This window comes from Pongo abelii, chromosome 20 (assembly GCF_028885655.2).
Source record: "Pongo abelii isolate AG06213 chromosome 20, NHGRI_mPonAbe1-v2.0_pri, whole genome shotgun sequence".
Classification (NCBI taxonomy): Eukaryota; Metazoa; Chordata; class Mammalia; order Primates; family Hominidae; genus Pongo; species Pongo abelii.
In genome coordinates this window covers 15,227,598-15,241,853 of record NC_072005.2, presented here as the reverse complement: position 1 = coordinate 15,241,853, position 14,256 = coordinate 15,227,598, and the positions used below count along the sequence as shown (strand labels likewise).

The 14,256-nt window shown below is 46.3% G+C and overlaps 1 protein-coding gene across 1 annotated transcript; it reads right to left on the bottom strand.

The window, feature by feature from the left end:
• Positions 1 to 3,774: 3,774 nt before the first annotated feature.
• On the bottom strand, positions 3,775 to 12,747 carry CASP14 (caspase 14). Its single transcript, XM_024237188.3, has 7 exons — positions 12,582 to 12,747; positions 9,783 to 9,855; positions 8,432 to 8,581; positions 8,105 to 8,330; positions 6,798 to 6,914; positions 6,539 to 6,642; positions 3,775 to 6,084 (listed from the first exon to the last, which is right to left on the bottom strand). Exons 2-7 carry the CDS (start codon positions 9,807 to 9,809, stop codon positions 5,980 to 5,982), a joined length of 729 nt encoding a protein of 242 aa, XP_024092956.2. The 5' UTR covers positions 9,810 to 9,855; positions 12,582 to 12,747; the 3' UTR covers positions 3,775 to 5,979.
• Positions 12,748 to 14,256: the final 1,509 nt, after the last annotated feature.

Genomic DNA, 14,256 nt, shown 5'->3' with positions numbered 1-14,256 from the left:
ATATATATTCAAAAAGTGTAATTGCTGGGTCATACGGTGGTCTGTTTTTTTTTTTTTCGAGACAGGATCTTGCTCTGTCACCCAGGCTGGCGCACAGAGGTGCAATCTCGGTTCACTGAGGTCTTGACTTCCTGGGCTCAAGCGATCCTCCCACCTCAGCCTCCCAAGTAGCTAGGACTACAGGCACACACCGCCGCACCTGGCTAATTTAAAAAAATTTTTTAGTAGAGACTAAGCCTCACTTTGTTGCCCAGGCTGGTTTAAAACTCCTGGGCTCAAGTGATTCTCCCGCCTTGGCATCCTGAGATTACAGGCGTGAGTCACTATGTCTGGACAGTTCTGTTTTTTTATTTGATATATCATAGTTGTACAGATTTTTGGGGTAAAGATCAAATTAGGGTAATTAGATATCCATCACCTTAAACGTTTATCTTTTCCTTGTGTTGGGAACACTGCTATTCTTCCCCTCTTGCTATTTTGAAATATACAAATAATTACCGTTAATGATAATTTTCCTACTGTGCTCTCGAATACAAGAACTTATTCATCCTACCTAACTGTACTTTTGTACCCAGTAACCCATTTCTCTTCACGTCTTCTCCCCGCTTCCCTTCACAGCCTCTGGTAATTACCATTCCAGTCTCTGTCTTCACCAGATCTACTTTTTTAGCTTCCACATAATAAGTGAGAACATGTGATGTTTGTCTTTCTGTGCCTGGCTTATTTTACTTAATATAATGTCATCCAAGCTGAAGGGGTGGGTTGCCCATCCACACCTGTGGGTGTTTCTCGTTAGGTGGAACGAGAGACTTGGAAAAGAAAAAGACGCAGAGTAGAGAAAGAAATAAGGGGGCCCAGGGGACCAGCGTTCAGCATACGGAGGATCCCGCCAGCCTCTGAGTTCCCTTAGTATTTATTGATCATTCTTGGGTGTTTCTCGGAGAGGGGGATGTGGCAGGGTCATAGGATCATAGTGGAGAGAAGGTCAGCAGATAAACATGTGAACAAAGGTCTCTGCATCATAGACAAGGTAAAGAATTAAGTGCTGTGCTTTAGATATGCGTACACATAAACCTCTCAGTGCTTTACAGAGCAGTATTGTTGCCCGCATGTCCCACCTCCAGCCCTAAGGCAGTTTTCCCCTATCTCAGTAGATGGAACATACAATTGGGTTTTATACCGAGACATTCCATTGCCCAGGGACGGGCAGGAGACAGATGCCTTACTCTTGTCTCAACTGCAAAGAGGCATGCCTTCCTCTTATGCTAATCCTCCTCAGTACAGACCCTTTATGGGTGTTGGGCTGGGGGACGGTCAGGTCTTTCCCTTCCCACGAGGCCATATTTCAGACTATCACATGGGGAGAAACCTTGGATAATACCTGGCTTTCCTAGGCAGAGGTCCCTGCGGCCTTCCTCAGTGTTTGTGTCCCTGGGTACTTGAGATTAGGGAGTGGTGATGACTCTTAACGAGCATGCTGCCTTCAAGCATCTGTTTAACAAAGCACATCTTGCACAGCCCTTAATCCATTTAACCCTGAGTTGACATAGCACATGTTTCAGAGAGCACGGGGTTGGGGGTAAGGTTATAGATTAACAGCATCTCAAGGCAGAAGAATTTTTCTTAGTACAGAACAAAATGGAGTTTCCTATGTCTACTTCTTTCTACACAGACACAGTAACAATCTGATCTCTCTTTCTTTTCCCCACACCAAGCTCATCCACGTTGCTGCAAATGACACGATTTTGTTCTTTATTATGGCTGAATAGTATTCTATTGTGCATATATACCGCAGTTTCTTTATCCATTCATCTGTTGATAGACACTTAGGTTGATTCTATATCTTGGCTACTGTGAATAGTGCTGCAATTAACATGGCAGTGCAGCTATCTCTTTGATATATTGATTTCCTTTATTTTGCATATATACTAGGAGTGGGATTACTTGATTATCTTGTAGTTCTGTTTTTAATTTCCTTTTTCTTTATATTCTTCCTTTTTTTTTTTTTTTTTTTTTGTTTTTGCTCTGTCGCCCAGGCTGGAGTGCAGTGGCACGATCTCGGCTCACTGTAAGCTCCACCTCCAGGGTTCATGCCATTCTCCTGCCTCAGCCTCCCAAGTAGCTGGGACTACAGGTGCCCGCCACCATGCCCAGCTAATTTTTTGTATTTTTAGTAGAGACGGGGTTTCACTGTGATAGCCGGGATGGTCTTGATCTCCTGACCTCGTGATCCGCCCACCTCAGCCTCCCAAAGTGCTGGGATTACAGGTGTGAGCCACCATGCCCGGCCTGTTTTTAATTTCTTTAGGAATCTCCATAGTGTTTTCCACAATGGCTGCACCATTCTATTTTCCACCAACAAAGGTTCCCTTTTTCTCCACACCCTCACCAACGCTTATCTCCTATCTTTTTGATAATAGCCATCCCAACAGGTGTGAGGTGATACCTCACTGACATCAAAATTAATATTGATAGCAAAATTGGAATTTTGGGAAAGATATTAGGATAGGGGTTGTCAAACCTTCTCTGTAAGGGGCCAAATAGTAAATAGTTTCAGCTTTGTGGGCCATATGCTGTCTGTTCTAACTACTCAACTCTACCATTGTAGGTTGAAGGCAGCCGTAGCTAGTATGTAAGTGAATAAACATGCCTGTGTGCCAGCAAAGCTTTGTTGATAAACAAACTGCAGACTGGATCTGGTGAGTGAGACACAGTTTTCTGACCCTCATATTCGGAGACTCCCAGAATCATTGGGTGTTTGGACTGTGGGTTGGCACGCAAGTAAGTGTATAGAACTCAGTGCATGCATCACCCCATATCTCTTGGCCCTTCGAACCCACCCCTGTGTTGGCCACTTGGTTTTCCATTTCCATGGATAAAACCCCAGTTACTGCCATGGCTAGATCCCTGGGTGTACCACATTAAATGACCATAGACAATTTACTTCCTAAGGTGGAGGTTCAAATGGATCAGGAATGATGTATTTATGCCAGTAGACAGGTGTCAGCTTCCCAAGTGCTCAGAGGAGAAAGGCTTTGAGGTTACACTTGAGTTCATTAGGAAAAATAGGTGTGATTGATTAGTCATGTCTGCCATGGGCACCAGGCTAGAGAGAGGTGGTACACTTGCTAAATGTCTTTGATGCTGTAACTAGCCCACCTCCAATGTCCCTTATAGTTCTGAAAAGTGACATTTCTGTGTCTGCATACTTCCTTGGAAACATTCTGGAGATGGAACAATTATGTAAAAGATAGCCATTCAGCATGAAAGTGTGGCCTGTAACTTTACAAATTCCCAACACGTCTGTTTTTGTGAAAGAGACAGGAGCTCGGTGTGGTGGGTCACATCTGTAATCTCAGCACTTTGGGAGGCCAAGGCAAGAGGATTGCTTGAGACCAGGAGTTTGAGACCAGCCTCGGCAACATAGCGAGACCCAATCTCTACAAAAAAATAAGAAAATTAGCCAGGTGTGGTGGTGCACACCTGTAGTCCCAGCTACATGAGAGGCTGAGGTGGGAGGATTGCTTGAGCCCAGGAGGTCGAGGATGCAGTGAGCTATGATGGCGCCACTGTACTCCAGCCTGGGTAGCAGAGCAAGATCTCATCTCTTAAAGAAAAAAAAGGAAAGAAGACACAGGATGAAGCTCCTGATTCTCCATTCATGATAGACACACCTGGGAGGAAGCCAGCCACTGGGAAAAAAGAAATTAAATCCATAACTCCTTTCGTATCAGCCTCACGGTTTCAGCACAGAACAAAGATTTCAACACTTACTTTCAAAGTTTGACAACTGTTTATTGAACACTCATTATGCAGATTAAGGGCTTGTTCCCTGCCCTCCAGAAGTGTCATTTCCAGCATCTAATCCTGGGTGAGAGGGAAGGATCAATCAGAAAAAAGAGAGGAAATGGCTTTCTGGAAAAAGTAGGGGTGGGAGGTAGTGGAAGAGGGGTAAAGGGAGAGGGAGGGCCCTCCAGCTTGGGGGAAATGGTGATAGCAAAGGCTTAGAGGCAAGGGTGAGTAAGAGGACATTAGCCTTGTTGAAAGAGTGAATTCATGGTGGAAGAGATGGGAGATGAGTTTAGCTAAGTGCTGGTAGATGGCAAAATTGGAAGGGTGTGAGACATCCTGATGTGCGGTTTGACTTTGGTCTTTATTTGATTGATTGATTGATTTTGGAGACCAGATCTCACTGTCTCACCTAGAGCTGGGATGCAGTGGCATGATCATAGCTCCTTGCAGCTTCAAACTGCTGGGCTCAAGTCATCCTCCCATCTCAGCCTCCTGAGTAGCTGGGACTACAGGCATGTGCCACCATACCCAGTTAATTAATTTTTTTTTGTAGAGACGGGGTCTTGCTGTGTTGCCCAGGCTGGTCTCTTAACTCCTGGCCTCAAGTGATCCTCCCACTTCAGACTTTCAAAGTTGGGATTACAGATGTAAGCCACTGTGTCCAGTCCCCTGGTCTTTAAATAATAGGGTATGTTGTGTTTTCTTGAGTGTTCCAGGGAGATTACTGTTATAGATGGTATGGAGGACACATGAAAAGTGGGATGGAAAAGCAGAGAGGCAAGGGAGGAAGTTGGTTGCAAAGATGCAGATATGAGAAACTGAGGACTTGAGCCTGGACAGTAACATGTCAGGGAAGAGAAGACCGGCATGAAAGTTGTTTCAAAATCAGGCTGGACTGGACATGGTGTCTGGTGGCATATGAAGGATGCAAGAAGAGAGGGGTCATAGATTAACTGCAGAAATCTGAACCTGGGATCTGAGGTTGAGGATACCAGGGAACGCTTGGAGGAGTAACCAGGAAGAAAAGCCCTGAGTTTTTAGTGACGCTGGATGTGCCCATAGGTTACTTGAGCAGGAAAGGTCAAAGCTGGGGATGGGGAGATACAGGCTGTAGAGTTGGAAGACAGTGAAGCCGATCTGACGTCCAGCCTGGTGCTGCAAGGTTACCTGGAGGTAACCTTGGCTGGTGGTTTTTGAAAATTTCTAGAAACTTCCAGAAAGCTCCTGCCTTGGAGGTAGGGAAAATTTTTATTAGGCATCTTCACTAATTAGAAAAGTTTTCAGATGGATCAAGATGTAGCAGGTTGTGGAAAAGAGGCTGGGCTGGAAGTCAAACCTTGTCCTTGCCTCTGTCTTACTGTATTGCATTTGACAAATTATTTAACCTCTCTGGTTATGAGAGGTTAAATATTATGTTGTCTGCAAAATAGCAAGGTGACAACAGGGAATTTGCCATAGCTCCAACACGCTCTCATTTAGAGTAATTGAATGCAAGAATAGTTGAATGGATGGATTTTCTTGGAGAGAGGGCAGAGTCCAGGGTTTCAGGGGAAGGGTGTTAGGAGGAAGAGATCCAGAAAGGAGGAGACAACTTTATTAACTAGAGAGGCCATGAGCTAGGAAGAGAACGGAGTTAAGACACCAACTTGCTAGCCAAGGAGGAGTGGTTTTGGAGAGAAAGAGTGGTTCTTGCCTTACTAACTCTCCAGGGTAAAGGAGAGAACTGGAAGTTGGGAATGCGTTGGCCTCAGGAGGAGGTTTTACCTCCAAGTGAGATGCAGGAGCCAGCAGAGGTTGGATTGGGGTAGGAGGGGATGAGTGGGCGTTGGTTTGTCCATGGAAAATCTTGAGCTTTATCCAGTTTCTGCTTCATGGGAGAAAGAAGACCACAGGAACAGAAAGTGGGATAAGTGAATGCACTCTTAGGTCTCTTAGGTTGCGTTACTAAAGATAGAAAGTCCAGCCTGAGGGAGGTGATGTTAATGTTGCCACCATGCCTTGTGCTAAGTTTTGGCTGGCTTGCTCTAAGAAGGACAGGAGGACCTGCATGAGGGGTGTGATGAAAAAGAAACTGGGTGCCATTTAGCCTTGGGAAGAGAAAATCTTGGGGAGTGGTAAGAGCTGCCTCTAAATTTCTGTGAGACAGAAAGAATGCTGGAAGGAAAGCTCCTCCCGGTCTTTCTACTTCTACTGCAGATACAGCTGTTTCCGGAGGGTGCTTTGGATTTCAGGGTTCGTTTTCCTTGCTCTTCCTTCCTGAACCAGCTCTGCTTCTGCCATCCGCCGGGTCACCTGCAGCAACAGGTGTGGTGAGCTTGGAGGAGTCAGTGTCATGGACTTATAGGGGGAGGGTTAGGGAACGGGGCAGGTGGGTATTCTTGTCCTAAGATGAGAGACCTTTATGGTCTCCTCCTATACCATAGTTTGTATGGAATCCTTGGCTGGGCATTTTTTTTTTTCTAATTTGCAATAAAAACATATAAACATTAAAAGAAAACAGTTTGCCCAAACATTGTTTATATCCAAGGGGGGGTTATTTATAGTAATTTATCTCACATACTGTGGGTTTTAAGAGTCCCTGCATTTGGGAAAGTTGTTGGACAGTGGGCATCTTAGTTTCTGTATTGAGATCTGGGTTGGATTTGGAGCTGAGAGAAATGGAGACGGATTAGGAGGAGGCTCAGCCCCCTCTGCCTGCACCCTTCTTGGCCTGGGCGGTGGTCCCAGCTACCTTGTGTCAACTCACCTCTGTCAGAAGCTCCAAGATATGTCCTTTCCTCTTCGTGAACACATCCACCAGGGTCTGGATAAAGCACGAGCCTTTCTGATCATGTCGGTAGGCGATGTATCCTGGGAATTCCAGAGAGGTGGGTTCGGGGGAGCTTCAGAGTGTAGGTAGAGGGGATCCTGGAAGGGGATGGGTCCTGGAGGAGAGGTTCAGGAGTCGGGAGTGGCAGGAGAGGGGGAAGAGCAGAGGGAGCCCTGGGCCAGCTGGGAGCTCATACCCTCTACTGTGGAGTAAACGTGCAGAGCATCTGTGTATGTTGGGATGGTTTGCGGGCTGTCTTTGATGACCATCACAATCTCATCTCCACCTACTGTTTCACCGGGGTCCCTTTGTTCTGAAACAACAAGAAGAGGAGGAGGCAAAGTCAGAGAGAAAGGTAAAGAAAGAGGCCGAGCAGGGTGGCTCACACCTGTACTCCCAGTGTTTTGGGGGGCTGAAGCAGGAGGACCACTTGAACCTGGGAGTTTGAGGCTGCAGTGAGCCATGATTGCACCACTACACTCTAGCCTGGGAGACAGAGCGAGATGTCACCTCTTAAAAAGAAAGGTAAGGGCTGGGCATGGTGGCTCACCCCTGTAATCCCAGCACTTTAGGGGGGCTGAGGAGGGCAGATCACTTAAGTTCAGGAGTTTGAGACCAGCCTGACCAACATGGTCAAATCCCATCTCTACTAAAAATACAAAAATTAGCTGGGCATGGTGGCATGCACCTGTAATCCCAGCTACTTGGGAGGCTGAGGCAGAAGTATTGCTTGAACCTGGGAGGTGGAGGTTGCAGTGAGCCAAGATCATGCCATTGCACTCCAGCCTGGGTGACAGAGCAAGACTCCGTCTAAAAAAAAAAAAAAAAAAGAGGATGGTTTTGTGGTATGCCATGTGCAGTGGGGCTTTTTAATTTAATTTAACTTTTTAGAGACAGGGGCTTGCTTTGTTGCCCAGGCTGGAGTGCAATAGTGTAATCATAGCTCACTGCAGCCTCTTAACTCCTGGGCTCAAGTGATCCTCCTACCTCAGCCTCCTGAGTAGCTAGGACCACAGGCCCATGCCACCATGCCCTTGGCTAATCTTTAATATTTTTCATAGAGCTGGGTTCTTGCTACATTGCCCAGAAGCTAGTCTTGAACTCCTGGCCTCAAAAAATCTTCCTGCCTGGGCCTCCCAAAGTACTGGAATTACAGGCATGAGCCATGGTGCCTGGCTTCGGATCTGGGACTGGCTTGGATAAAAACACAGACTTGGTTGGGCATGGTGAGAGGCTGAGGCAGGAGGATTGCTTGAGCTCAGGAGCTTGAGACCAGCCTGGGCAACATAATCAGACCCTGTCTACAAAAATTAGCCTGACATAGTGGCGGGAGCCTGTAGTCCCAGCTACTCAGGAGGCTGAGGCAGGAGGACGGCTGGAGCCTGGGAGATGGAGATTGCAGTGAGTTGAGATTGCACCACTGCATTCCAGCCTGGATGCTGTCTCAAAAAACAAAACAGAAACAACAAACCAGAGACTCTGTGCTCTTGGATCTGTCCCCACCTCCTCGACAGGCCTGTATGATGTACACTTTGGGCTTAGCTCGCAGGGCCTGGCAGTTCTTGTTGTTCAGGGCCTCGAAGAGATTCTCCAGCTTGACCATCTCCCCATCTTCTCCCTTGAGGAAGCCTTCCCTCCCGTGAGCCATGAGTACCACGAAGGCACAACTGACGGAATCTTCCCGGGAATCGATGGCCTGCTGGAATTTTTCCAGCTCTTCCTGAAATTGCTGGAGTGAGAGGAAGAACCAGACTCAGCTGGGTCCCCATAGCCCACACATCCAACCTAGTACCTTTCCCCCAACCAGGCCTGGAGTAGGCACCCCAGTACCTGGGCAGTGGGGTCTCTTTTCATGGTGCTTTCGAATCTCAGCTGCTGAAACATGTGTTCCAGAGCATCCAGGTCTTCTTCGGAACCTTCCCGGGCTTTGGTGACACACAGTGTTAGGGCCAGGCGGGCACCTGACATATCATATTTCTCCTGGGCCAAGAGAAGACAAAAATCAGCATGGAGAGGTTCAAGGAGAAGCAGATGTAGTCAAAAGAGGCATGCAGGCTGGGTGTGGTGGCTTATGCCTGTGATCCCAGCACTTTGGGAGGCTGAGGCGGGAGGATTGCTTGAGCCCAAGAGTTCGAGACCAGCCTGGGCAACATAGCGAGACTTTGTCTCTACAAAAAATGAAAAATTTAGCTGGGTGTGCTGCTGTGCACCTGTTGTCCAGCTACTTTGGAAGCTGAAGTGGGAGGATCGCTTGAGCCTGGGAGGTTGAGGCTGTACAGTGAGCCATGATCTTGTCACTGCACTCCAGCCTGGGCAATAAGTGAGACCCTGTCTCAAAAACGAACAAACAAAACGAGAGGCTTGGGCTTAGGGTTGCCAGGTATAATAGAAGATGCTCAGGTACACCTAAATTTCAGATAAAAACCAAGTACCTTTTTAGTATAAGTATATCCCAAATATTGCATGGGATATTCTTATACTACAAAATTATTTGTTGTTGATGTGAAATTCAAATTGAATTGGGTGTCCTTTATTTTTAGTTCCCAAATACAGCAACCTAACCTGGGGTCCAGCTCTGTTCTAGCTTGGTATGAACTTGGGGGAAGTCACTGCTCCCATCTGAGCCTCAGTTTCCAAATATAGACAATGAGTGTGTGTGTGATTTTGAAGATCCCTTCCAGTTGTCGTATTTTGTGGATTTGCAAGTCTCCTCATCCTCCCCAAGAGTGTTCTGAGCATTCCTCTATTACCTCCTCACTTGCAGAGGTCTCAGAGTTTCTGAAGCTAATACTGAGATCCCGTCTGAGGAAGAGGAATATTGGGGGTCAACATTTCTTTTCAGAACAGAAGCAGGGTACTGAGCACCACAGTGGTAAGAACTTCATCTTTTAAAAAATCAACATAAAATTGTTTATTGCAGGACTTCTCAGAACCTTTAATGTGTTGAGAAGAACTTGATCTTTGGAGACAGAGGTAGCTGTGTTTGACTGCCCCCAACCCCCAACCCAACTTCGGTTCCATCTCTGAGTCTTTTTTTGCTGTTTGATTGACTACAAAGTACCTCCTAGCTCTGAGTTCAGGTCATGATTTTTTCAGTCCCTCCACTGTTTCCAAAACATTAGGATCCTCACCTTCCTTCGCCCCATATGATCACCCTCCCCTCAACCTGCACCCAGCCTACCTCTTCCAAAGACCGCAGATTGCTCATTTCTCCTTTGGTTGTGAGCCCCGGCTCTCAGCACCCTTGTCTGATCCTTGGGGTCAAGAGAAGATAGGTTAAAGGTGTCTAAAGGGAGGCCAAGGGGCTCAGGAGACTAACTGGCTTATGTATCTGGATTTTTGAGACCAAATAGCACTCCAGTGGCGGGGATTTGGTCCGTGGACAGATCTGGGCAATAGATGATAATCCATGAATTAGTAATATATTACCCCTAGAATGACAATTTCATGATGTCTTCCATTTCTGGATGTCTTCTTCAGAACTGCTGGATGTCTTCTTCAGAACTGCTGGGCCTAACCCACAATGTCCCCCACCTCGCCCACAAAAACTTCCTATGTCTCCCTTGGGTCATTCACCAGCTTGTGGTGGACTGAACTTCCCCTGAAAACCCTGGAATGAGGAGCAGGGCAAGTGGTCCATGTGTTTCCCTCTTCTACCTAGGAGATGACGGGCTGGGGAAGCCATCTCAAGGAGATGCCTTGGAGGAGCATTTAAAAGAAGAATGTCATCAAAGTGGGGAATGCAACTTTGATATTATCTCACTGGGTCTCCAATATGAAGGGGTCAGTCCACCTCCCTTGCTCTTCCTTGAGTCTGAATGTCTGTCCACATTCTCCATTCTCATCTCTGAGTCCTGTTCTGTTCTCTGGCTGCACAGACAGACTTTTGTCATACTCTTGGCATTTCCCCATCTCTTTACCTTTTCCTACACTTTTTCCTCAGTAAGGAATGCTTTTTTTTTTTTTTTTTTTTTTTGAGACAGAGTCTCACTGTCACCCAGGCTGGAGGGCAGTGGCATGATCTCGGCTCTCTGCAACCTCTGCCTCCTGGGTTCAAGTGATTATCCTGCCTCAGCCTCCCGAGTAGCTGGGACTACAGGTACGTGCCACCACACCTGGCTAATTTTTTTGTGTTTTTAGTAGAGACGGGGTTTCACTGTGTTAGCCAGGATGCTCTTGATCTCCTGACCTCGTGATCTGCCCACCTTGGCCTCCCAAAGTGCTGGGATTGTAGGTGTGAGCCACTGCACCCTGCCGGGAATGCTTTTTTTTTTTTTTTTTAACCTATCAAGATCCTTCTCTGACAATTTTGGTGGCATAATATCTGCTATGCCTTCCCCCATCAACCATCCATTCATCTATGTTTTTATCCATCTATCTATCCAGTCACCCATCAATTCATTCATCTATCCATCTACCATCTGTCCATTATTTCATCATCTATCCATCCATTCACCCACTCACCTATCCATCTGTTCATCTGTCCATCTACTTATCTCTTAATCAGTCATCCCATCCACCCATCCTTCCATCTGCACATCTATCTAGTCATCCATCAATCCAATTTAACATCCATCCTTTTATTCATCAACCCGTCCACCAATTTATCTTTCCACTTACCTATCTATCCACTCATCATCCATCTATCCACCCACTCACACATCTATTCATCCATCTGTCTGTCTACCCATCTATTAATCAGTCATCCCATATACCCATTCATTCTTCCATCAACCCATATATCTACCCATCCATCTATCCATCTATCTCTCCATCCACTTATCCATCCAACCACTCACTCATTCATTCATCCTTCCATCCATTCATCCATTATCTCTCTCTGTCTTCCATTCCTCCATCTATTCTATCTTCCACCCATCCCATCCATCCACTTATCCATCCAACCACCCACTCATTCACTCATCCATGCATCTATTCATCCATTATCTCTCTCTATCTTCCATCCCTCCATCTATTCTATCTTCCAACTATCCCTCCATCTAGCCCTCCTTCTATCCATTCCTTCATCCATCATCTCTATCTTCCATCTATCCATCCACCTATTTACTTATCCATCTACCCACCCACCCACCCACTCATCCATCCATCCATCCATGCATTCACCCACCCACCTACCCAGCAAATATTTTCTGGGTATCTATTATGTGTTATGCACTTAGAATCCATTAAGTAAGACAGACATGCTCCCTGTCCTTCTGTCCTTCTGTAGCTCTAGTCTGTGACAGAAATGAATATTCAATCTCTCTCTCTCTCTCTGTCACACACACACACACACACACACACACACACACACACACACACAGCAAGTGCTGTGACAAAAGAGGAACCAAAGATTGTGAGGTAGGAAATGGAAGGGGCATAGCCCTGGAGCCAGAACCAAATCCTGCCTTAGTCCCTTCCCAGCTGTGTGGCCTTCGGCATCTCACTCTCCTCTCTGAGACTCGATTTTCCCATCTGCAAAGGACCTGGGGAGAGCTCTAGGTGCTTAACAGCAATGGCAACCCAGGTAGGTTTTATGATCCCTCTTGACCTCCTGGAACTTTCCTCTTCCTTCTCTGGACTCCCACAGCTCTGCTTGCTCCTACTTGAATTACAGCAGTGTTTTTGATTCTTACTCTCATGGCTGAACTGGCAGCTCAGTTTTCAGGACTGAAAGCCTGACTTCATTTTCTCTGTCTCCATCACGGCCAACAGTGTGGCAGGGAGCCCAGAGGCGGTGCTGGAGAGAATTTGTTGAGTAAACAATAAGAAAAAAATGAACAGATGAAAGAAAGAGGGGATGGATGGAAATTTCTTCCATTCTGCCAAAACTGGCCAGAGCATTAATTCATGAAGGGAGAGGGAGCGTGTGTGTATATGTGCATGTGTGTGTGTGTGTGTGTGTGTGAGAGAGAGAGAGAGAGAGAGAGAGAAAGAGATAGATAGAGAGAGAGAGGCTGATATCCACCAAATCACTTACTGATTCTAGAGGCAGCTGTTCCTCAAGGCCAAGTTCAATCTCGCTACTCTCCCAGTTGCCAATACTGAGCTGGGCACCGAGGAGGAGTCAGGCCCACGTACTGATCTTGGAGAAGGGGCTGACAGTGTGGAATCTCCCGGGGTTTCACCTGAGAGGCCTGGTCTATGAATCGGGTGGCACAATCATCTGGCCCTTTATTGTCAGTGAGTTTTCTGTCACTCAAGAAACTCATGACACACCCTTGGCACACAGCCGTGGTGTGGAAATGGAGCCAACACCAATGAGATGAGTGATCGCAAGGCTGAGGGGACTCCCTCTGGCAAAGGTGGCCTAGGCAGAGAGTCTAAATTAGTCAGATGTCTGTGCCAGCCCAGTCACAACCTCTCCCAACCCCCATCCCATAGCCAGCCCATCTGGTTATTACCATCATCATTATGCTTAGTTTATTCATCTCACCTTCCACTGTGTAGATAATACAGACTTCACTTACTTATTATCTCATCGAGTCTTCAAGAGTCTAGACAGATCAGTATTTTTGCTCCCATTTTGCAGATGGGGAAACTGAGGCTCATAGAGGTGAAATGACTGCCCAAGGTCAGCAATTGGCACAGTTGGCATTCAACCCTATAAGGGATGAGGTGTGGTGGGTCACGTCTGTAGTCCCAGCGCTTTGGGAGGTCAAGGCAGGAGGATCGCTTGAGGTGAGGAGTTTGAGACCAGCCAGGGCATAGTGAGACCCTGTCACTAAAAAATAATAATAAAAAAATGATGGCATATACCTATAGTCCTGGCTACTCAGGAGGCTGAGGTAGGAGGCTGGCTTGAGCCTAGGAGTTTGAGGCTGCAGCGAGCTAAGATTGTGCCTCTGCACTCCAGCCTGGGTGACAGAGCAAGACTCTGTCTTAAATATAAAAACAAACAAACAAATAACAAAGGTTCCAGCCCAATTGCCTTAACTGATGCATCACGTTGATTCTTCTCTTCCTCCTCCTCTATTATTTTTCAGCCATTTTATTTCATTTTATTTCTTATGTTAATAGTGAAACCAAAGGCGAATCTGATTAAGCCCTCCAAACTTAATCTGCCTTGCTTTTAATTGCTTACTTGCTTTTAATTGCTTACTTATAGTTGATCTTAAAAGCACCACTAGCAAGTCACGTAGCCAAATAATGCATAACTAAACTCCCACTGGCTTCCTTACAGATAACAGTTCTGTCTGTGGGACACTATAGTAATGGGTGCTTAAAGTTGTTTTTCAGGAACTAGGTAGGAGGCAGCTCTTGTTTAGTTTAAGCCAGTGGAGATCACTGACCCTTCATCTGGACCTGTGTGGGTAGCTGATATCAGAGGGCCATAAACTCCACCTTCAGATCATGCTAAATGCTATTTTCTGCACAAATGTCCTATCTAAAGCAAACCATGCTTGCTCAGAAATCCTGGTTACCTCACCTTCCCTACCTGCCAGTCACCTTTCTCCGTACTTTCGACCACCCCGTTTTCTATCCCATAAGTACCCTCAAACCCTATTTTTGGGGAGGAGAATTTGAGACCTGTTTTACCACCTCCTCGCTTAATTGCCTCATGAATGAACTTTCTCTTCTGCAAAATCTGTCATTACATTGATTGGCTTGCTGCACAGAGGAAGAACAAACTTGGTTCGATAGCAACAGCTTAA